General features: G+C 43.9%; 1 protein-coding gene across 3 annotated transcripts in view; it reads left to right on the top strand.

The window, feature by feature from the left end:
* The window catches only part of LOC129841328 (catenin alpha-2), a 697,172-nt gene that overhangs the window by 661,223 nt on the left and 10,820 nt on the right, over positions 1–25,129 (top strand). For all 3 annotated transcript variants that reach the window (XM_055909550.1, XM_055909553.1, XM_055909551.1), the window contains exons 15-16: positions 5,418–5,599; positions 11,455–11,560. In XM_055909550.1, coding sequence (XP_055765525.1) covers positions 5,418–5,599; positions 11,455–11,560 — 288 coding nt within the window. The remainder of the gene's footprint in view (positions 1–5,417; positions 5,600–11,454; positions 11,561–25,129) is intronic.

The raw sequence follows: 25,129 nt of genomic DNA, 5'->3' as shown, positions 1-25,129 counted from the left end.
AGTTGTTATTTTACCTGAAATGCACAAGGATCGCTACTCCGACAATTAATCCACACATAAAACGGCCAACCGAATCGTTTCTAGTCATCTCTCCTCCTTCCAGGCTTTTTCAACGTTTAAATTATATGGTGATCACATCTAACCTTTCATTGTATTACCACGACTACCGGCAAAACAGTTCGTTTTTCTATCACCCACGTGAGTATAACCAATGAGGAGATGGCACGTGGGTACCTGCTTATATAAACCAATGAGGAGATGGCACGTGGGTACCTGCTTCTATAAACCAATGAGGAGATGGGAGAGGCAGGACTTGCAGCGCGATCTGCGTCAGAAATAGGAATGACATCCTTGGTGTCGCAGACGCTCGTTGGGGCGCGCAAGCAGTGTGGGTGCAATAATTGAATAACATGGATTTCTAAATTTATTTTGCGACGCTCGCGCAAGCGACGTGTCCGGTCTGGTCAGCATGTTATACTCAGCTGGCCCCTCCCCTGATTTTGTGTTAAATACTCTACAACAAAGCTTTCTTAGTGTCCAACAAGCTTTCTCTACCCTTAATCTAGTTATGAACACCTCCAAAACAAAGGTCATGTGGTTTGGTAAGAAGAATGCCCTTTTCCCCAGGTGTGATTACTACCTCTGAGGGTTTAGAGCTTGATGTAGTCACCTCATACAAGTACTTGGGAGTATGACTAGATGGTGCACTGTCCTTCTCTCAGTACATATCAAAGCTGCAGGCTAAAGTTAAATCTAGACTTGGTTTCCTCTATCGTAATCGCTCCTCTTTCACCCCAGCTACCAAACTATTCCTGATTCAGATGACCATCCTACCTATGCTAGATTACGGAGACATAATTTATAGATCAACAGGTAAGGGTGCTCTCGGGCGGCTAGATGTTCTTTACCATTCGGCCATCAGCTTTCCCTGGTGGTCTAATGGTTAGGATTTGGCGCTCTCACCGCAGTGGCCCGGGTTCGTTTCCCGGTCAGGGAATGAATACATTTTTTGGGTAGGCAGGTAGCCTAGTGGTTAGAGCGTTGAGCCAGTAACCGAAAGGTTGCTAGGTCGAATCCCGAGCTGACAAGGTAAAAATCTGTTGTTCTGCCGCTGAACTTGGCAGTTACCTACTGTTCCTAGACCATCGTTGTAAATATAAATGTGTTCTTAAGAGGATCTACTTGCTCTCCCTCAAAAGCCTTGATGGCCAAATGTACCTCACCCAGCACTGACTTCAAAAAAGTCAGATACAATATGTTTTGAGGAACACTGTACATGGAGTAATAAACCTCAGCCATGTAGCAGTGTTCACTGGACTTGGTGACTGCGAAATGCAGCCTAAGCTCCTCCCACTGGTCCAAAATGCATGAAACCACGGGATCAATGGAGAGCCAACGTGTGGGGAGAGAGCCAACAAAGGTTTCTCTCCACAGTTGATGGTCTCATATATGGCCTTGTAGGCCTCCCTGAGCTTTGGAGACACTGAAAACCAGTTATAAGTCTCTCGTACCAAGTACTCCACACTACGGGGGATGGTGTCATTGGAAGCAGGACTTACAGCAAGCTGCAGAGAGTGGCACACACAGAGAATAAGAACCAGATATTTGAGGCCATACTCCTCCTTCAGCACTTTATGGTCCCCATTGTTAATCCCCGTCATAACAGAGGCATTGTCAGTCCCTATCCCCAGGAGTTTCTCTTTTTAAGATGACACTTCTCGAGGAAAGCCACAACAGCACGGGCTATAGATTTGGCATCTCCTCCCTCCAACTCAACCAGCCCCAGAAATGTTGATACAATTGTCTGCTTGGTGCCACTAAAGTACCTTATCACAACCCCCAGGTACTTAGAAACACTTACATCCGTGGACTCATCGAGGAGGCTGAAACGCTGGTCACCCACCTCTGTGACCAACTTTTTCAGAAAGTATGGTGCTTGAACACCATTAATCATTTCTGTGCATTTTGAAGTGGGTAGCAGCAGTGAAGTCTGAGGAAGCAGCTCTACATGCTTCTCCAATGTGACCACATGCCAGCATGGAACAGTGTTCAGCGTTAACTAATGCCATGGTGGCCTCAGACTTTTTTGCAGTCAATTTTTGGCAGCTTTTTTTGGGTGGAACTGTTATATGGCTTTGCCTTTTGAGTATGTTTGAGTTGTCATGTGTTTTTTTACATCTAAGTTTGGCGTAGAAATCAGGCTTACAATACAGGCAGTATGCCCGTGTATCATCTCCAATACAACGGCTTCAACCAGCCTTTGAATTCAGGGTTTTTGATTCCCACTCCCTTCTGTATTTTTGAGTGTACAGTTTAGACTGAGACATGATGATCTAGCCAGCTAGATGTTTAGCTTATGTCACAGAGAGGCACACACACAGTGGACAAGGTGAGTAAGTGACTGAGGCTGTGTGAGTCAAATGCAGTGATTTATTTTTGTGCAGTGATTTATTTTAAGCCAGTCTCCAATAACACCAGAAAAAGTCGCTAGATTTGTCGCTAGTCGATTTTTTGAAAATGTGTCGCTAGAGGGTTCTGAATACTCTCTAAATATAGCGACAAAGTCGCTATGTTGGCAACACTGGACGAGACGCCTATCCCTAATTTAACAAAAAAAGTTTTTATTTAACCTTTATTTAACCAGGTAGGCCAGTTGAGAACAAGTTCTCATTTACAACTCCAACCTGGCCAAGATAAAGCAAAGCAGTGCAACAAAAAACAACAACACAGAGTTACACATGGGATAAACAAAAGTACAGTCAATAACAATTGATAAATCTATATACAGTGTGTGCAAATGGAGTAAGGAGGTAAGGCAATAAATAGGCCATAGTAACGAAGTAATTACAATTCAGCAAATTAACACTGGAGTGATAGATGTGCAGATGATGATAACTGACTTGCCTACTTAAATAAAGGTTAAATAATTTCCACTGGAACGAGCTGCAACAAACTCAAACTGGACAGTTTTATCTCAATCTCTTCATTTAAAGACTCAATCATGGACACTCTTACTGACAGTTGTGACTACTTTGTGTGATGTATTGCTGTCTCTACCTTCTTGCCCTTTGTGCTGTTGACTGTGCCCAATAATGTTTGTACCATGTTTTGTGCTGCTACCATGTTGTGTTGCTACCACGTTGTTGTCATGTTGTGTTGCTACCATGCTGTGTTGTCATGTGTTGCTGCCTTGCTATGTTGTTGTCTTAGGTCTCTCTTTATGTAGTGTTGTGTTGTATCTCTTGTCGTGATGTGTGTTTTGTCCTATATTCATATTTTATTTAGTTGTTATTTTTAATCCCAGCCCCCGTCCCCGCAGGAGGCCTTTTGCCTTTTGGTAGTCCGTCATTGTAAATGAGAATTGTTCTTAACTGAATTGCCTAGTTAAATAAAGGTTAAATACAAATAAAATAAATAAATACATAGAACGGCTGTGGGTCCCCGAGGAGAGTTTTGAGAACCACTGCTTTAAACCACTACTCAAACACCAACCTGAGGCATGTAAACATGGGCACTTGCCCAATTCCTTTCTCCTTGACTCCTTGCCTCACGTCCTCTCTCCTTGCCTCCTTCTCAAATCCCATTGGAGGAGAGGGTCCGAGGGGAAGGTCCTTGGATCTTCTCCACCAATGCGGTTTAAGAACCTTGTGAGGAGCGAGAGGACACAAGGAATCAAGAAAACACTCACTGAGAAAGAGCCCTGGTCCAGCTTGCTCTGAAACTGAAACCAGCAAGGCTCCAGTGGTGAAATGGTTCCACTTGGGCAGCACTGACAAAAGTATCATATCTGGCTCTGAGACTGTAGCGAGGGAGTGATCAGTAGGGTGACAGCTGGTGCTGTGTGATGAGAGAGCAGTGTCTGATGGCACCTAAAACAGTTTTGCCTCTCTCTGCATATCTCTCACGCTCTCTTTGCTTCCGTTCTGAGGTACTTTATGAGAGGAAAACGAGTCATTTATGGTTGTTATTCTCTTCCTCACACCTCCATGGAGGGATGGGTGAAAGGCGATACACGTTCACGCTGAGTTCATCCTGCCGGTCACCCCCACACACCAGCTTCGCTGTGAAAGGAATGTGGGATGGACGTAGACAGACAAACGGACGGAGGAGAGAGAGGAGAGGAGAGAAAAAGAGGCAGAGCGGGGGAAGTTATTTCTTAATGAGACCACTGATGCTTATAAAGACAGTCTACGTGTTATAGGGAGAGTTTATAGGCTGTGCCTGGAAAACCTTTCTTCCGAGGTCCCTACCTCACATCTCCTCCAATGAGCTTTGAGAGGGAGCTGAGAAATCGAGGAAACAAGGAAAAAATAAAAAACACTGTAAAAAATGAAATCTAAGCAAACCTAAATATCTTATATTGAGTGATAATTCACCTAAATGTTTTATTTTTTCCTTACCAACCTAAATTATCTAACGTCAGTGGCAAATTGTTTGGTTAAAATAAGCAAAACTAAGGCTTAATACCAGTAATTTATCTTATTTCAAGATTTTTTCAAGAAAAATAAGTTTAGCTTAATTTAACCAAACGATCTGCCTTTTTTGGGGGGTTAAAATAAGCACAATTATTTGCCAATGATGTTAGATAATTTAGCTTGGTAAGAACAAAAACACATTTTAAGTGAATTATTACTCAATATATAGATATTTAGGCTTGCTTAGATTTTCACTTTTTGCAGTATAGGGGGGTTAAAAACAATATCAACCATGCAATGGATACTTCATCTTTCCTTTCCTTCTCTGTTTTGGATCAATATTACAAACCTAATAGAGACCGACTTACTTTTCTCCCCTGCACTCACCTCAGAACGTTGAACAAATACATTATTCAATGACTGGTATAAGAAGTAAAGTAATTAGACATTTATCTCGCAAATAATATCGGGGCCTCTACTGTGCTGGTGACCTTGCCTAGAAATGTATGCCATCTCAGACTTGCCTCAAATGGCTATGGAAAGAGAGCAAAATGTATTCTCACGGCAAAATGAGCAGAGGAATGGATTTTTCTCTTCACGAGTATCAGATGTCAAGAGGTTTTAGGAGGTCTGGTTGATTAATCGTCAAGATTATAACTTTACTCGGAAGTCTTTCAGAAGGGCAAAGTCAAACTCTTATATCTATTCTCGTTGAGTATACTAAGGAATATAGGCTCTTCAAAGTGGCAGCCAGCTAAAGATTTTAAGATCAATTGATGCTTAATCTTCAGTGTTTGTTGTATCATAGTTAGCCTTTTCACTGGCAGTGTTTAATTGTTATATTATTCCTTCCTTCTCTCTCTCTCTATCCACTCCTTCTCATCCCCCTTTCTCCCACTTCCTCTTCTCCCTATATTGTTTCACTACTCATCCTCTCTTTTTGACTCCCCTACTCACCTTCCTCTACCTCCTCCTACATCTTCCTCCTCCTACCCCTCTCAGGCCATCATGGCCCAGCTTCCTCAGGAGGAGAAGGCGAAGATCGCCGAGCAGGTGGAGAGCTTCCGGCAGGAGAAGTGCAAGCTGGACGCCGAAGTGGCCAAGTGGGACGACAATGGCAACGACATCATCGTCCTTGCCAAGCAGATGTGCATGATCATGATGGAGATGACGGACTTCACCAGGTACAGTAACAATGTGGCTAAAGAGAACCTAGTTGAAGTGACTGGTATTCCTTATGAATGTCAATGTAATAATGGTACTAATATAGAATTACTAGAACGGGTGTCACCATTCAAGTCAACAGGTTTGTTATGGGTGGACCAGTGGCCATTTGCAAATGATGCATAGCAATACCATGTCAGGCATATTTGAGTGTGCCCGTAAGTTTACCAGCAAAATGCCATGGACAGAGGCTCTATATACCCATTCTAGTACATGTATTTCTATGGTAGATCAATTCCCTGAAACCCATAGGACACTTCAGCAGGGCGCGTCTTTGTGGAATATTTAGATATTCGAAATATAGTAAAAGAAACATGTAACAAACAGCTGAAGTTTAGAATAAGGAATCACATCCGCTCTATTCATGACAATACTAATGTCTGCAACATTTCACTACATTTGCCTACTAAACGTGGCCCTCTCAGGAGTGCCCCCCCCCCCCAGACTTCTACACCAATCACGTCACTTCTGTGTGCCCCCCCCCCCCGACTTCTACCAAATCAGCCATACCTGGGGTGTATTCATTACGTCTTGCAATGGAAACCGTTTACCATTGAAGTACCAGACGGAAGCAAACAGAACGAAACCGGGAGGGACCTATATGAATTTAATAGAAACTCTAGTTTTCGTTGAAAAACATTTTCCATTTGGAGTAAACAGTTTCTGTTGCCAAACGTTTTGCAAAAGACAAAACATTTTGCAACAGATTCGGCAAAATGAATACACCCCTGGGGACAATCAAGATGGCAGCCTGTCAACAGTAAAGTAATATTTGGTTTTGCTCAATAGAATTGGTTTATTATGTAGGATAGGACAGGATGAACTTTAATGTCCGAAGGGGAAAATTGTCTTAAACACACAGTACTGCTGCATACAAAATAGACACTGTACATTACACACTTAACATAATACATACATTGCATGTTGCCCTTATCATCATACATTTCTCATATAGCCACATACATAATACTTCGCATATTTCCTTATTCTGTCAGTGGCGTACTAACACAGCTCAGCTTTGCATATTGCCGTTTATGTGTTTGATGGACATGGGAATGAAGATGTGCTCATATCTGTACCTGTAGGGGCCCTATAGCGTCTGCCTGAGGGGAGGAGCTGATACCGGAGTGAAATACATGGGAGGGATTTGAAATGATGTTCTGCACTTGTCTGATAAACGGTCTGTTAAAAAATAGTCTGCAGGGAGGGATGTTGCCTCACACCCAGAACCTTCATTGGCGGTTTGTATCTGACGGGCAAATTGGGATTCGAGGTGAACTGATAAATTGCCAAACCAGACTGTAGTTATATGTACATTATCCTAAAACAAAATATAAATGCAACATGCAACAATTTCTAAGATTTGACTGAGTTACAGTTCATATAAGGAAATCTGTCCATTGAAATAAATTCATTAAGCCCTAATCTATGGATTTCACATGACTGGGAATAAAGATGCTGTATGCATCTGTTGGTCACAGATACCTTCTTTTTTTTTAACGGTAGGGGGCGTGGATCAGGAAACCAGTCAGTATTTGGTGAGACCACCATTCACCTCCTGCAGCGTGACACGTCTCTTTCGCATAGTCGATCAGGCTGTCGTGGAATGTTGTTCCACTTCTCTTCAATGGCGATGCGAAGTGTGAAATGTCTGTTAAGTATGCAGGCCATGGAAGAACTGGGACCCTTTTCAGCTCCCAGGAATTGTGTGCAGATCCTTGCGACATGGGACCGTGCATTATCATGCTGAATCATGAGGTGATGGCGGCGGATGAATGACACGACAATGGGCCTCAAGATGTCATCGGGGGTATCTCTGTGCATTCAAATTGCCATCGATAAAATGCAATTGCGTTCGTTGTCCGTAGTTTAAACCTTCCCATACCATAATCCCACCGCCGCCATGGGGCACTCTGTTTACAAAGTTGACATCAGCAAACCGCTCACTCACACGACGCCATACACATTGTCTGCGGTTGTGAGGCCTGTTGGATATACTGCCAAATTCTCTAAAATGACATTTCTCTAAAACTACATTGGAGTCGGCTTATGGTAGAGAAATGAACATTCAATCTCTGGCAACAGCTCTGGTGGGCATTCCTGCAGTCAGCATGCCAATTGCATGCGCCCTCAACTTGAGACATCTGTGCCATTGTGTTGTGTGACAAAACTGAACATTTTGTGTGGCCTTTTATTGTCCCCGAAACAAGGTGCACCAGTGTAATGATCATGCTGTTTAATCAGCTGACACAGGTCAGCATGCCACACCTGTGTCAGTTGGATGGATTATCTTGGCAAATGAGAAATGCTCACTAACAGGGATGTAAACAAAAATAAACATTTGAGAGAAATAAGCTTTTTATGCGTACAGAACATTTCTGGGGTCTTTTATTTCAGCTCATATGGGACCAACACTTCATGTTGTGTTTATAGTTTTGCTCAGTTTAGTATTTTATATGTTCCTTACCTTCGAAAATCTCCTTTGTTGTGTTAATGGTTTGCCATGTTCTGTTGTTTCCAGTTCCTAGCAATGCTAATTTGTCCTTTGTGCATTCATTTGAATTGAAGTATTACTAGTTATGAGTGTGACTAGTATCGGTATGGGTAGGATCAGCAACCACACACAGGCAAATCACTTCGCTACAGGCTGCTCGGGCTTTTTGGTCACAGCCCAACGCTAAATCAAATCAAATCAAACCCACATGATTCAACAAATCAACAAATAAAGAGCCTTTGATTGGACGAATGTGGCTAGGCTGGAACAAATCGAAATCCAGGTCCTGCATATTGGTCAGGATAACAGGTGTGGGCTGGGATTAGGCTGTGTAGACCAGCAGCAGCTACGTACCATTACACATTATTTTTCTGTAGATTAACAGAGATCCGACAGTATTTTATTCCCACTGAGTTCGATAGAATAGAATGTAGCCAAACCAGGATGATTGTGATCCTGTGTACTGTTTACAGTGTGGATGTTGATGTTCTTCGGGTAGGCAACAGCTTGTCTCCGAGCCCCCCGCCATCTGTACATCATGTCATAGCCCTGTGCTTAACCCAATGTTCCTATTCCAAGGTATGGCACTATGATTCAGTGGACAGAATATGCGAGCTGTACAGAGCTCAAAAAGGGGAAGATTTGCTTCCCAAATGGCACTCTATTCCCCATATAGACCAAACCACTATGGGGGAATAGGGTGCTGTTTGGGACGCGTCCATGCAGTTTCATAGTGATTAACTCTTATGGATGTGATGTGGTGGTGATGATTGCACGGACTTTAGTCAAGTGACCCTTGTGGTGACATTTGTGGAATTGGCGAATATGTTGTTGCCATGCAACTTTGATAACCAGATGGCACCCTATTCCCTATATAGTGGGCTACTTTTGACCAGATCTCCATGGGCCCTTCTCAAATGGAGTGCATTATATGAGAAATCGAGTGCCATTTGAAACGCAGCCAATGGCACATCATGCATGGTTTCACAAATGCCCTATTACCGTGATGTCAGCCAATACACAGTTGAAGTCGGAAGTTTACATACACCTTAGACAAATACTTTTACACTCAGTTTTTCACAATTCCTGACATTTAATCCTAGTAAAAAGTCCCTGTCTTAGGTCAGTTATGATCACCACTTTATGCTAGGAATGTGAAATGTCAGAATAATAGTAGAGAGAATGATTTATTTCAGCTTTTATTTTCTTTCACCACATTCCCAGTGGGTCAGAAGTTGACAATTAGTATTTGGTAGCATTGACTTTAAATTGTTTAACTTAACACACATTACGGGTAGCCTTCCACAAGCTTCCTACAATAAGTTGCTCCTGACAGAGCTGGTGTAACTGAGTCAGGTTTGTAGGCCTCCTTGCTCGCACATGCTTTTTCAGTTCTGCCCACAAATGTTCTATAGGATTGAGGTCAGGGCTTTGTGACGGCCACTCCAATACCTTGACTTTGTTGTCCTTAAGCTATTTTGCCACAACTTTGGAAGTATTCTTGGGGTCATTGTCCATTTGGAAGACGCATATGCGACCAAGCTTTAACTTCCTGACTAATGTCTTGAGATGTTGCTTCAATATATCCACATAATTTTCCTTCAGCATGATGCCATCTATTTTGCGAAGTGCACCAGTCCCCTGTGCAGCAAAGGACCCCCACAACATGATGCTGCCACCCCCGTGCTTCACGGTTGGGATGGTGTGCTTCACGGTTGGGATAGTGTTCTTCACCTTGCAAGCCTCCCCCTTTTTCCTCCAAACATAACGATGATCATTGTGGCCGAACAGTTATATTTTTGTTTCATCAGACCAGAGCACATTTCTCCAAGAAGTACGATCTTTGTCCCCATGTGCAGTTGCAAACTGTAGTCTGGCTTTTTTATGGCGGTTTTGGAGCAGTGGCTTCTTCCTTGCTGAGCAGCCTTTCAGGTTATGTCGATATAGGACTCGTTTTACTGTGGATATAGATACTACCTTCCTCCAGCATCTTCACAATGTCCTTTGCTGTTGTTCTGGGATTGAATTGCCCTTTTTGCACCAAAGTTACGTTCATCTCTAGGAGACAGAACGCGTCTCCTTCCTGAGTGGTATGCCGGCTGCGTGGTCCCATGGTGTTTATACTTGCGTACTATTGTTTGTACAGATGAATGTGGTACCTTCAGGCGTTTGGAAATTGCTGGAGGTTTACAATTTTTCTTCTGAGGTCTTGGCTGATTTCATTTGATTTTCCCATGATGTCAAGCAAAGAGGCACTGAGTTTGAGGGTAGGCCTTGAAATACATCCACAGGTACACCTCCATTTGACTCAAATGATATCAATTAGCAGAAGCTTCTAAAGCCATGACATAATTTTCTGGAATTTTCCGAGCTGTTTAAAGGCACAGTCAACTTAGTGTATGTAAACTTCTGACCCACTGGAATTGTGATACAGTGAATTATAAATGAAATAATCTGTCTGTAAACAATTGTTTTGAAAAATGACTTGTGTCATGCACAAAGTAGATGTCTTAACCGACTTGACAAAACTATAGTTTGTGAACAAGAAGTTTGTGGAGTGGTTGAAAAACGAGTTTTAATGACTCCAACCTAAGTGTATGTAAACTTCTGACTTCAACTGTGACTACTGCTGTATATCTGTTTTTTCCGCATGTCATCCTACATCTAAACCTCATGAGCCAATCTATATCCGAGTAGTGATACCATGTTTGGTTAAACTGTAGGCTAAGGGCTCTATTCATTCCGATCGGCTTTAGCAAGAGCAGCTGCTCACCAATTTGACGGCTCCAATGCAGTTCCACCTCCGACACCACTAAAGCATCAACTATGAGAGTGTCTGCTATCGCCGGTTAACGCTTGATCTGATTAAACGTAGGCCTAGATCCAATCTAACCTGTTACCAGATCTGTTGTAGCCTTGCCAACTCCATTGCTGTTACCGTCAAGATAATTCCATAAGGAGTTGGCAAGCGAGCAGAAACAGACAATTACCAATACTGATTAGCTTTGAGAAAGACCTATGTTGACAGCTGTCAGCTACTAATGATAGAGCACCGTGATTTGAGAAGAACGCATCTAGTTGCGGCCCACGTTTTGGCTGTTTTTGTAGCATTGTGATCTCTTTTCAGTTTTAGGAAGATTACCACTGGCGTTTTTATCCTATGCATTATTTATTTTGTGGCAAAGTGTCTTGTGAATATAAAATTGACCTTTTATTCTGTTAATGTCAAGTGTTTCCGAGAGTGTTTGCTGTCTGCGTTTGGTAAATAAAGACGTTGAACTTTAAACATACTAAGTCCTGTTTCCCTGTGTTCCACACCAGAGGCAAAGGCCCCCTGAAGAACTCCTCTGATGTCATCAACGCCGCCAAGAAGATTGCAGAGGCAGGCTCCAGGATGGACAAACTGGCCCGCGCTGTCGCCGACCAGGTAACACTTACCCCAGTTGTGTATGTGTGTCTGTGGTCAGGATAGATCCCCTTTTCACTATATTGCTCATAGACTATCGTTTCCCAAACCTCTCCTAAGCACACCTTCAGTTGGTCAACCAATCAAACCTGTATAATTGGAATCAGCTATGCTAGTTCTGAATACATCAAATCAGTGGCACTAGATGGGGCGATTCAAGCTGAGGTTTGGGACACCGGCACACACCTGTCCAGGGTGTAGAAGCTAGGGGAAGGTGTTACAATAGAGCTAGATTAAATTAAAACCGGGCCTATGCCTTCAGGCAAAGTGGATGAGGTGTGGTATATACAGTATGGCCAACAGGGACTTTTTAGGCGGCGTCCAAATTGGCACACTATCCCCTATATAGTGCTCTCAAAAATAGTGCACTATGTAGGTAATATGGTGCCATTTGGAACACCGGCGTAGTGTGTTTGTTTGTGGGCAGCTATGGATCTAGGCACAGTGGGCTGTCTTGGAGCGGTGCTGGTCATCCCAATGGGACTTCCTTGCTCTGTGAGAGCAGAGAGGAGCAGGAAGCTCGGGGCTTTGCCTGTGTCTTTAATCTAATTAGCAGCGCTGAGGCGTTGCATCCATTCATTATCAGATGAGTGCCCTCTCCAAAACGCACCGACAGACTATTTCCAATATTGAATCAATCAATGCGGCTGCTCCTCCTGGCTGGGGAAGATAAGGGGAGAATGGGGTAGAGAGTTGTGCGTGTGTCTGTGTTTGTTAGCTCTTAGTAGTAGCACTCCAGGTAATACATTATCTGCCTCTTAATTTTATTTTTCTTTACCTCTTTTTTCTCCCCAATTTTGTGGTATCCAATTGGTAGTTACAGTCTTGTCTCATCGCTGCAACTCCCGTACCATCTCGGGAAAGGCGAAGGTCGAGAGCCGTATATCCTCTGAAACACAACCCAAACAGGCTGCACTGCTTCTTGACACAATGCCCACTTAACCCGGAAGCCAGCCGCACCAATGTGTCGGAGGGAACACCGTACACCTGGCGACCGTGTCAGCGTGCTCTGCGCCCGGCCCGCCACAGGAGTCGCTAGTGCGCAATGGGACAAGGAGATCCCTGCCAGCCAAACCCTCCCCTAACCCAGACGACGCTGGGCCAATTGTGCACCGCCCCACGGGTCTCCCGGTCGCGGCCGGCTGCGACAGAGCCTGTACTCCAACCCAGAATCTCTAGTGGCACAGCTAGTACTGCGATGCAGTGCCTTAGACCACTGCGCCACTCAGGAGGCCTGCCTCTTCATTTTCATCCGTCTTGAATAAGCTATGAGAATTAGCTTCATGTAGCTTCATGCACAAAGACTTGTTGATTCATTAGGACTCCGGGCTCTTTCTCCTGGTGCTGTTGTCATAACTACTGTGTGTTTTACTCAGGGAAAGCTGTGCTATCACAATCAGTCGGATGACATTCAAATGATGAGGATGTTGGTGCAACAGTGGTGTCTGGTGGCACTTTTATAGCAGAGGATGACTATTCCAGCCGTAGTAATTGCTGGAATAGAATACGTGGAACACTATTAAACACATGGTTTCCTTGTGTTTGACACTATTTCAGTCACTCCATATTTTTTAGCCGTCCTCTCCTCACCAGTATCCTCTGTGGTGCAGTGTATTTCTGAGCCTGGCCTGAGTCTTGGTGTGTGTGTGTGTGTGTGTGTGTGTGTGTGTGTGTGTGTGTGTGTGTGTGTGTGTGTGTGTGTGTGTGTGTGTGTGTGTGTGTGTGTGTGTGTGTGTGTGTGTGTGTGTGTGTGCCATATTTGAAAAAACACACAGAGCTCCTGGCTATAGTGTGTTGTTGAACCGTAGCCACCGTTCGCTCTGCAATCAGGGCTGGGTGGGAGTCAGGCGGTGAATATCTGTCATATAGCAAATCACTGGCAGCCTACCCTCGGACTGAATCAACAAACGCTGAAACTGAGCAGGTGGCTTGCCATTTTTAATTCCGCCTTTAAACGATTCTTTGACTGGTGTTTGCTGAATATTCACAGCCTTCTGCTGCCCTCCTCTCATGCTAGATGATGAGTGTGCGTGTGAAATGGCACCCTCTTTCTTATATACAGTAGTGTGCTACTTTGACTAGATCTTTATGGGAGCCCATCCGGCTCTGTTCAAAAGTAGTGTACCATATAGGGACTAGGGTTCCATTTTGGATGAATCCTCCTTCTGCAATGTGATGCTGCTCAAAAAGAGGGGCCTGATTTTCTCCCAATTTAAACAGGGATTTTTTTAAAGAGTATTTCAGTGAGGAGCAATGCGAAACACGCATCATCCAGGCACAACATACAGTAAATGGGTATTCAAATGTTCAAACATTTAAGAGTTTGCTTTTATCATTGCATAGAAAGACTATTTGATCTTGTATTTCTTTGACAAGCCACTGTATTTTTTGTGGCTAAAAAGGCTAATATTACCTACGACAAATAACTGTCATACTTTTTATGCCTTATTTTTCAAGAGAACAATTATTTTATTATTTTGCATTCACACCTTGCTGAACCGTTAACCTGTGGCTGACAGACGCAGTCAGGCGTGTCAGGGAGATTGAAGCGTGTGTGTGTGTGTGTGTGTGTGTGTGTGTGTGAGAGATTGAAGCTTTGCGGTACTACAGTAGAACAGGTCTCTCAAGTAGCAACCCTTGTTGCAACGCTCCACATCAAACCCTATTAAAGAGCATGTTAAGAGCAGTCTGTCAGTCTGACTGTTCTGCAGATGGATGGGAGATTGAGGGGGAGGTGTGTGTTTGTGCCCGGTTATGTGTCTGTGTGAGAGAGAGAGAGGGGGGTAAGAGTCTTAAAGGGAAATTTCACTGCAGACCTATTTCACTATATATGTCCATTAATATGTTATTAACATATCATACTGTACAGTGGTTCCTTGCGGGCTTCTGCAAAATTCTATGGCATATTATTTATTTGTCAGCCATTTTTGAATTGTCAGCCAATTTTTGGACCACCAGAGGGCATCTTTGAGAAGCATTTGAAAGTCTTTCATATTGGCATTACCAGAGAATTTAAAACCTTTTTTGTAATAACATAGTACATAGGATTGATTTTAAGAAATTTGGCTTAATAAATTTGATTAATATTATGGTGTTTCTATTCCGAGAAAAACGAAACTCTCAGGGTTTCGGGTTAGGATGGAATGGAAAATATGGTGCTGTACAACGTGACGGTCGGGAGTAGGCTACAACATAAGAGGATTGAAGGATTCTAAATTGTTTGCCTTCATTAGACAACTTTGTTCCAATATTTCTGTAAATCAGTGATATTTATTACCATTGTAATTTGTTATGGATCCATAACTAAATCAACATCTGCATTTTGAAAGAGTATTTTTATCATTATTTTATTAATGAAAGCATAAAGATGCTGATGAAGAAATACAGTACTGTACAGTATATGCTTTTACATTTGGATAATAAAGCATTTAAAGCATTTTGAAGATATAAGCCACCTGCATTTGTTTATTAGGCTACTGTGCAGTCTGACAAGTATACAAACCCTACAGTACATACTATAGTAAACATGGGAAAGTGCCTAATTCCTTGTGAAAAATTAATAATAGTTGTTCCCCTTTCCCCTTGTTAAAGATTCCAATTGATAAAGTGTTTTAGCCACAATCGGCCCCAACCCCAATTAATACATTTGGGCACAGTCGATAGCGTGCTGGACTTCGGGATAGAATGTTGAGGGTTCGAAACCTGCTCCCTGCTTGTTTCATTACATTATTATGCCGGTCTCAGAGCAAATAGCCTGGATTGTTTTTCCCATCTCGTTCCTCGCCCTCTTCCACGTGTCATTCACCGCCTGAGTGGCTCGCTTGTGGGCGTGCTGGCAGGATATGGCATCACTTTGTTTGTGCGTCAAGAATTCAGCATAGCAAGTTTGTATGAAGGTCTCACAGGCAAATAGAAATAAAACTGCTCTGGTGACAAACAAATTTTGCTGCCCTGTTTTCAATCGTCCACATGGCTGGGAGAACCTCCTCAGATTAATTCAGATGAAGGGAGTTTGATATGCATAGGAGGTGTAGTGTACTGTTTTTTTCTGTATATATGAATTAAAAATCAGCCTTTACTCATGTTTCTAGTCTATTGCATAGTTACAATGTGTAATCATTGATGTCCCAGAAGCAGGAGTGGTAAACAGTGTTGAAGTGTGTAATTGTAATACATACATGCAGACACAGCATTATTCAAAGAATGGAGTTTGATACACCTGGTATTGGATATGACTGGGGGAAAAAACTAGCTAGCTAGCTAAATAGCGATTTTCGTAAATTTACTTTATGATTAAAAAATATGCACAATCGTTTGTCTCTACATTAACTAACATATTCCTCTCAATTCTACATGTTTTCTTGACTCGTTATGACATTATTATTACTTACATTTGCTTCCACCGTAATGTTTTGTCAGCCATAATTTCTGAAGAAAGTCACCAGCGACAAGTGGCTCGCGTCAAATTCGTCAGTGGAACCACTCGATATGATTAGTCATATAAAAACCTTGGGACCTAAATGCATAATGAGTGGTCTATCTCCCCCTTGCGGTTGTCTGGAGCAATGAAGCCATGACACTGTGTACCTCCAAGTCTTGCGGTGTAAGCTCACAACTTTTAATGGAGGAACCACTGTATGTTTCTAAAAGTTGGCTAGCTTGGCTTTTAGTGGTACTGGCAAGCTCTGATATTGGCCGAATCGATCACCAAACTGTACTGTACTGAACAACACGTGTAAAACAAGAGCTTATATAGCTAGCTAGCTACCGACAGCAAAACAACTTCATCGTTTGTCATCTACCCTCCTGAGTACTGGTCCAGCTGGTCTAAGCTACCGCCGCTGCTTGCTAGTCTCGCAATTATTTTTCTCACCGTCTCAATGTTTATTCCGGATCAAATAAATAGGACTGTATGTTCCTACAGTTGAAGTCGGAAGTTTACATACACCTTAGCCAAATACATTTAAACTCCGTTTTTCACAATTCCTGAAATTTAATCCTAGTAAAAATTCCCTGTCTTAGGTCAGTTAGGATCACCACTTTATTTTAAGAATGTGAAATGTCAGAATAAGAATGAGAATGATTTATTTCAGCTTTTATTTTTTTCATCACATTCCCAGTGAGTCAAAAGTTTACATACACTCAATTAGTATTTGGTAGCATTGCCTTTAAATTGTTTAACTTGGGTCAAACGTTTCGGGTAGCCTTCCACAAGCTTCCCACAATAAGTTGGGGGAATTTTGGCCCATTACTCCTGACAGAGCTGGTGTAACTGAGTCAGATTGTAGGCCTCCTTGCTCGCACACGCTTTTTCAGTTCTGCCCACAAATGTTCTATAGGATTGTGGTCAGGGCTTTGTGATGGCCACTCCAATACCTTGACTTTGTTGTCCTTAAGCCATTTTGCCACAACTTTGAAAGTCTGCTTGGGGTCATTGTCCATTTGGAAGACCCATTTGTGACCAAGCTTTATCTGCCTGACTGATGTCTTGAGATGTTGCTTCAATTTATCCACATAATTTTACCTACTCCTGATGCCATCTATTTGGTGAAGTACACCAGTTCCGCCTGCAGCAAAGCACCCCCACAACATGATGCTGCCACCCCCGTGCTTCACGGTTGGAATGGTGTTCTTCGGCTTGCAAGCGTCCCCCTTTTGCCTCCAAACATAACGATGGTCATTATGGCCAAACAGTTCTATTTTTGTTTCATCAGACCAGAGGACATTTCTCCAAAAAGTATGATCTTTGTCTCCATGTGCAGTTTAAAACCGTAGTCTGGCTTTTTTATGGCGGTTTTGGAGCAGTGGCTTCTTCCTTGCTGTGCGGCCTTTCAGGTTATGTCGATATAGGACTCATTTTACTGTGGATATAGATACTTTTGTTTCCTCCAGCATCTTCACAAGGTCTTTTGCTGTTGTTCTGGGATTGATTTGCACATTTCGCACCAGAGTACATTCATCTCCAGAAGACAGAACGCGTCTCCTTCCTGAGCGGTATGATGGCTGCGTGGTCCCATGGTGTTTATACTTGCGTACTATTGTTTGTACAGATGAACGTGGTACCTTCAGGCATTTGGAAATTTCTCCCAAGAATGAGCCAGACTTGTAGAGGTCTACAATTTTTCTTTTGAGGTCTTGGCTGATTTCTTTTGATTTTCCCATGATGTCAAGCAAAGAGATACTCAGTTTGAAGGTAGGCCTTGAAATACATCCACAGGTACACCTCCAATTGACTCAAATGATGTAAATTAGCCTATTAGAAGCTTCTAAAGCCATGACATCATTTTCTGGAATATTCCAAGCTGTTTAAAGGCACAGTCAACTTAGTGTATGTAAACTTCTGACCCACTGGAATTGTGATACAGTGAATTATAAGTGAAATAATCTGTCTGTAAACAATTGTTCGAAAAATTACTTGTGTCATGCACAAAGTAGGTGTCCCAACTGACTTGTCAAAACTATAGTTTGTTAACAAGACATTTTTGGAGTGCTTGAAAAACGAGTTTTAATGACTCCAACCTAAGTGTATGTAAACTTCCGACTTCAACTGTATGTAAAAGAACATTTTTTTTTTTACATTTTAAATCCACCTCTTCTTGGAAAGCGGAATCAGAAGCAGCCATTGTTGCTAATAATTTAGCAATCTTAGACAGTGCACGGTAACATAGCTCCGGTGAACCTGCAAACTATTACAGTACCTCACCCATTTTGAAAAGCCTGCCTTAGAGGGTGGGAACAAGGAAATATGCCTCTAAAAATAGAAACATCATTGAGACTAGTCCAATGGCTCTATTTAGCAAGGACAACCATATCTACTCGCCGCTAGCTTTTTACAATAATTGCGACAAAACATGACTCTTTCATTCTTTGATCAGACAGCAGGCTCAATCAACCAATGACGACGTTACTTGACCTCTCCCAACTATAGTGCATAATTATGTCTGAAACACCTTTCATCACTCATAATTATGGAAGTAGACTGGAAAAACACCCCAAATAGTCTAGCGGTGAAATGTCCCTTTAAATATTCTGCTAAGAGCAGCACTTGACATGGGATGACCCCTAGAGGCAGCTCGCTCCATTTCACCACAGAGTAAAGAGTCAGATGGACGAGGCCTCTTTCTCCTCTCCCTCTATCCTCATCTCTGACTATTCTTCTTCTTTTGCTGTCATCTCTTTCTAGTCTTCCTCTGCTTATTTCTCTCTCTCTCTCTCTCTCGTTCTCTCACTCTTTACTCTCTCTGTCTAAGCCCTCTATCGTGTCCTCTCTATTTCTTCCTCCAATGAGGGTTTTCTTAAAACATAAAGGCCACTGCGTCCAGCAGCTCAGGCCTATGCGTAGTCCAGGGAAACGTTCTACCTTCCGGGAACCCGCTGTGCTACTGCCTACCGTAGAGATGGGAGGACAGCAGGTAGTATAACTTTTCATTACATTTCATTACATTTCATTATAGTACAACGGTTTGATTTGTCTAACCTTAGCAATTTCTTCTTAGCTAGCTACATAGCCGTCTTTGTATCAAAGATAATTGCGTAATTATCGTATTTCGTCGTCCTATCGTAGTCCACACTGCTATCTGCCCAGCAGCTAGCCAGCTAGCCAGCTAGCAAACGTCCACCGTCTACCGAATAGTAGTATAACTTTTCATTACATTTCATTACATTTCATTATAGTACAACGGTTTGAGTTGTCTAATCTTAGCAACTTCTTCTTAGCTAGCTACATAGCCGTCTTTGTATCAAAGATAATTGCGTAATTATCGTATTTCGTCGTCCTAACGCAGTCTACACTGCTATCTGCCCAGCAGCTAGCCAGCTAGCTAACGTCCACCGTCTACCGAATAGCAGCACTGTAGAAACTATTACACTCAACGGAACGACTTGATTAGTGTAGTGTCAACAACGCAGCCACTGCCAGCTAGCCTACTTCAGCAGTACTGTATCATTTTAATCATTTTAGTCAATAAGATTCTTGCTACGTAAGCTTAACTTTCTGAACATTCGAGACGTGTAGTCCACTTGTCATTCCAATCTCCTTTGCATTAGCGTAGCCTCTCCTGTAGCCTGTCAACTATGTGTCTGTCTATCCCTGTTCTCTCCTCTCTGCACAGACCATACAAACGCTTCACACCGCGTGGCCGCGGCCACCCTAATCTGGTGGTCCCAGCGCGCACGACCCACGTGGAGTTCCAGGTCTCCGGTAGCCTCTGGAACTGCCGATCTGCGGCCAACAAGGCAGAGTTCATCTCAGCCTATGCCTCCCTCCAGTCCCTCGACTTCTTGGCACTGACGGAAACATGGATCACCACAGATAACACTGCTACTCCTACTACTCTCTCTTCGTCCGCCCACGTGTTCTCGCACACCCCGAGAGCAGCTGGTCAGCGGGGTGGTGGCACCGGGATCCTCATCTCTCCCAAGTGGTCATTCTCTCTTTCTCCCCTTACCCATCTGTCTATCGCCTCCTTTGAATTCCATGCTGTCACAGTTACCAGCCCTTTCAAGCTTAACATCCTTATCATTTATCGCCCTCCAGGTTCCCTCGGAGAGTTCATCAATGAGCTTGATGCCTTGATAAGCTCCTTTCCTGAGGACGGCTCACCTCTCACAGTTCTGGGCGACTTTAACCTCCCCACGTCTACCTTTGACTCATTCCTCTCTGCCTCCTTCTTTCCACTCCTCTCCTCTTTTGACCTCACCCTCTCACCTTCCCCCCCTACTCACAAGGCAGGCAATACGCTTGACCTCATCTTTACTAGATGCTGTTCTTCCACTAACCACATTGCAACTCCCCTCCAAGTCTCCGACCACTACCTTGTATCCTTTTCCCTCTCGCTCTCAACCAACACTTCCCACACTGCCCCTACTCGGATGGTATCGCGCCGTCCCAACCTTCGCTCTCTCTCCCCCGCTACTCTCTCCTCTTCCATCCTATCATCTCTCCCCTCTGCTCAAACCTTCTCCAACCTATCTCCTGATTCTGCCTCCTCAACCCTCCTCTCCTCCCTTTCTGCATCCTTTGACTCTCTATGTCCCCTATCCTCCAGGCCGGCTCGGTCCTCCCCTCCCGCTCCGTGGCTCGACGATTCATTGCGAGCTCACAGAACAGGGCTCCGGGCAGCCGAGCGGAAATGGAGGAAAACACGCCTCCCTGCGGACCTGGCATCCTTTCACTCCCTCCTCTCTACATTTTCCTCTTCTGTCTCTGCTGCTAAAGCCACTTTCTACCACTCTAAATTCCAAGCATCTGCCTCTAACCCTAGGAAGCTCTTTGCCACCTTCTCCTCCCTCCTGAATCCTCCTCCCCCTCCCCCCCTCCTCCCTCTCTGCAGATGACTTCGTCAACCATTTTGAAAAGAAGGTCGACGACATCCGATCCTCGTTTGCTAAGTCAAACGACATCGCTGGTTCTGCTCACACTGCCCTACCCTGTGCTCTGACCTCCTTCTCCCCTCTCTCTCCAGATGAAATCTCGCGTCTTGTGACGGCCGGCTGCCCAACAACCTGCCCGCTTGACCCTATCCCCTCCTCTCTTCTCCAGACCATTTCCGGAGACCTTCTCCCTTACCTCACCTCGCTCATCAACTCATCCCTGACCGCTGGCTACGTCCCTTCCGTCTTCAAGAGAGCGAGAGTTGCACCCCTTCTGAAAAAACCTACACTCGATCCCTCCGATGTCAACAACTACAGACCAGTATCCCTTCTCTCTTTTCTCTCCAAAACTCTTGAACGTGCTGTCCTTGGCCAGCTCTCCTGCTATCTCTCTCAGAATGACCTTCTTGATCCAAATCAGTCAGGTTTCAAGACTAGTCATTCAACTGAGACTGCTCTTCTCTGTATCACGGAGGCGCTCCGCACTGCTAAAGCTAACTCTCTCTCCTCTGTTCTCATCCTTCTAGACCTATCGGCTGCCTTCGACACTGTGAACCATCAGATCCTCCTCTCCACCCTCTCCGAGTTGGGCATCTCCGGCGCGGCCCACGCTTGGATTGCGTCCTACCTGACAGGTCGCTCCTACCAGGTGGCGTGGCGAGAATCTGTCTCCTCACCACGCGCTCTCACCACTGGTGTCCCCCAAGGCTCTGTTCTAGGCCCTCTCCTATTCTCGCTATACACCAAGTCACTTGGCTCTGTCATAACCTCACATGGTCTCTCCTATCATTGCTATGCAGACGACACACAATTAATCTTCTCCTTTCCCCCTTCTGATGACCAGGTGGCGAATCGCATCTCTGCATGTCTGGCAGACATATCAATGTGGATGACGGATCACCACCTCAAGCTGAACCTCGGCAAGACGGAGCTGCTCTTCCTCCCGGGGAAGGACTGCCCGTTCCATGATCTCGCCATCACGGTTGACAACTCCATTGTGTCCTCCTCCCAGAGCGCTAAGAACCTTGGCGTGATCCTGGACAACACCCTGTCGTTCTCAACTAACATCAAGGCGGTGGCCCGTTCCTGTAGGTTCATGCTCTACAACATCCGCAGAGTACGACCCTGCCTCACACAGGAAGCGGCGCAGGTCCTAATCCAGGCACTTGTCATCTCCCGTCTGGATTACTGCAACTCGCTGTTGGCTGGGCTCCCTGCCTGTGCCATTAAACCCCTACAACTCATCCAGAACGCCGCAGCCCGTCTGGTGTTCAACCTTCCCAAGTTCTCTCACGTCACCCCGCTCCTCCGCTCTCTCCACTGGCTTCCAGTTGAAGCTCGCATCCGCTACAAGACCATGGTGCTTGCCTACGGAGCTGTGAGGGGAACGGCACCTCAGTACCTCCAGGCTCTGATCAGGCCCTACACCCAAACAAGGGCACTGCGTTCATCCACCTCTGGCCTGCTCGCCTCCCTACCACTGAGGAAGTACAGTTCCCGCTCAGCCCAGTCAAAACTGTTCGCTGCTCTGGCCCCCCAATGGTGGAACAAACTCCCTCACGACGCCAGGACAGCGGAGTCAATCACCACCTTCCGGAGACACCTGAAACCCCACCTCTTTAAGGAATACTTAGGATAAGATAAAGTAATCCTTCTGACCCCCCCCCCCCCTTAAAAGATTTAGATGCACTATTGTAAAGTGGCTGTTCCACTGGATGTCATAAGGTGAATGCACCAATTTGTAAGTCGCTCTGGATAAGAGCGTCTGCTAAATGACTTAAATGTAAATGTAATCCCTATTTAGTGCACTACATTCGACTAGGGCCCATAGGGTTTTGGTCAAAGGAAGGGAACTGTAATAGGGAATAGGGAAGCATTTGGGAGTGCAGATTAGGACTGTACTGACATTGATTATAATATGTATGTAAAACGTCATTATTCATATTTGCATTGCCGCTCTATCCATGTATTTATTAGAGAATACTTAGAATGCGTCCCTATGGGCCCTGGTTTTCATGTAATGCACTATATAGGGAATAGGGTGCCATTTGTGAAGCATCCAGAATCATGGGCAGAGCTCTGTTTTTATCTACAAGCCTGATTAAAAATGCAACAAGCCATCAATATAGAGGTGTGATTTAGTGATGCTTTTGTGTGGTGTGTGTGTGTGTGTGTTCTGACAGAGCTTTGGCCCCTGGTTTAATAACATAAGTCTTGCTGCTGAGTCACCCATGCAGAGCAGCTGATTCATTTCAGGTCCAATTATGCAAAAACAAAATGGCTCCTTCCTCCCTCTTGGAAGTTTTCCACTAGCCTTGAATCCAAATTGAGTATCGCGCCATTGATCAGTTTAGTTTCCAAGCTAGAATTCCACTCTGACTCGAGAAGGATGAAGGGAAGGAGAGAGGAATTCTAGCCGGCAATACAAACTGAATATCGCTTTTTCACTACGTTCAGTTTGGAGTCCAGGCTAGAATTCCTCTTTGTTAGGAAGGTTTGGAAAGAGAGAAATTCCATCCTGAAACCCAAACTAAATATCACTGTTTCACATTATTTAGTTTGGATTCCAGGCTAGAATTTGTCCTCCCCTAGTCAGTGGCAGGAAAGAGAGCGAGTGAGTAGGAGGGTGGGAGAGAGAGAATGAAGCTGCCTGCCTTCCTTGGCGGCCTTGGCAAGGTAATGGTCCGTACTGTTTATTTACATCAGGAGGGAATCTGCTGAGGAGGCGGCCTATTAGTCAGGGAACCATATTGTCATCTGCCTGCCTGAACCAGGCTGGCCAGGAGCAGGGAGAAACTAGTGGGTTTCTGGTGTGATGGAGAAAGGGGGTTGTGTGTGTGTGTGTGTGTGTGTGTTTCTAAGTGTTTATATACAGTGTGTGTGTGCGTGCGTGCGTTGGGTGGAATTTGTGGTAATGCTAGCCGGTGGTGGTGGGTGCAGTAATCATGTCCTTGGAGCAGCTCCCACTGTCTGCCTCACTGGCTGCACGATCTGCATGCAGCACTGCATGAACAGAGCTTTAAGGGGCCATTACGGCGTGTGTGTTTGATGATCCATTGTGTTTGTTGAAGCTGACCCGCCTGAGATAATTCAAGTAACCGTTCAATGAAAATAACCATTTAAAAAAAACTCATTCTGTTTGATCATACCCAAATACTGTTGATGACTTATCCTACTTGTAGTTGTGGCCAAAGCATATTAGAGAAGAAGAAAAAATCAACTGTAAAATTCTAATCTCAAAGTTGTTTTTGAACCGTTTTAAAAAGCTCTGCTTGGATAATGGCATCATCCTCTTTGGCCGAGAGGCCCGTGTGTAATTGGTCCAGCAGTTTTTTTCCAAATTCTCTGGTGGGGAGACATGGCCGTGTCCAAAACCCCACCCGTACAACATATTAGTATTCCGTTTATGTACTCATTGTCGCATAGTATTTAGCATGTACCGTTTAGTAAAAAGTATGCAGTATGCCACGGCCGCAACGCAGTAGCAGGTATGTCGGTGGGTTTTTCTAAACTCAACAGACATGCATCACATTAACCAGCATGATAATAGCTCATTTACAATTTGATTAATTTATCTAAACTCAAGCTGGTTGTAGGCAGACTACCACATTCAACCTTAGCCGATAAAGGACTGAAGACAGAAACATATAATTTGGCTCCATTTTAACATATTTATTAGTAAAACCAAAGTTCTTAAACATATATAAATTCAATCAAATAGACTAGTACATATACCAAAACCTTTCAAATGTTTAAATTAAAAGGCTATTGCACGCAACAAATACATGCAACAAATACAATTGAATTTGATCTTTAAAAGACGACATTTAAACTCAAGTCATTATTTACTGTACTTTGAAGTACACTGAACACAAACATAATACGCAAAATGGAACAATTACAGGTCATATAAAGAAATCAGTTGATTGAAATAAATTCATTAGGCTCTAATCTATGGATTTCACATGACTGGGAATAAAAATATGCATCTGTTGGTTAGAGATAGTAAAACAATAAAAAATAAAAGTAGGGGGTATTGATCAGAAAACCAGTCAGTATCTGGTGTGACCACCATTTGCCTCATGCAGCGCGACACATCTCCTTTGCATTGATCAGGCTGTTGATTGTGGCCTGTGAAATGTTCTCCCACTCCTCTTC

This window comes from Salvelinus fontinalis, chromosome 42 (assembly GCF_029448725.1).
Source record: "Salvelinus fontinalis isolate EN_2023a chromosome 42, ASM2944872v1, whole genome shotgun sequence".
Taxonomy (NCBI): Eukaryota; Metazoa; Chordata; class Actinopteri; order Salmoniformes; family Salmonidae; genus Salvelinus; species Salvelinus fontinalis.
This window is presented reverse-complemented; position numbering and strand designations above follow the sequence as displayed.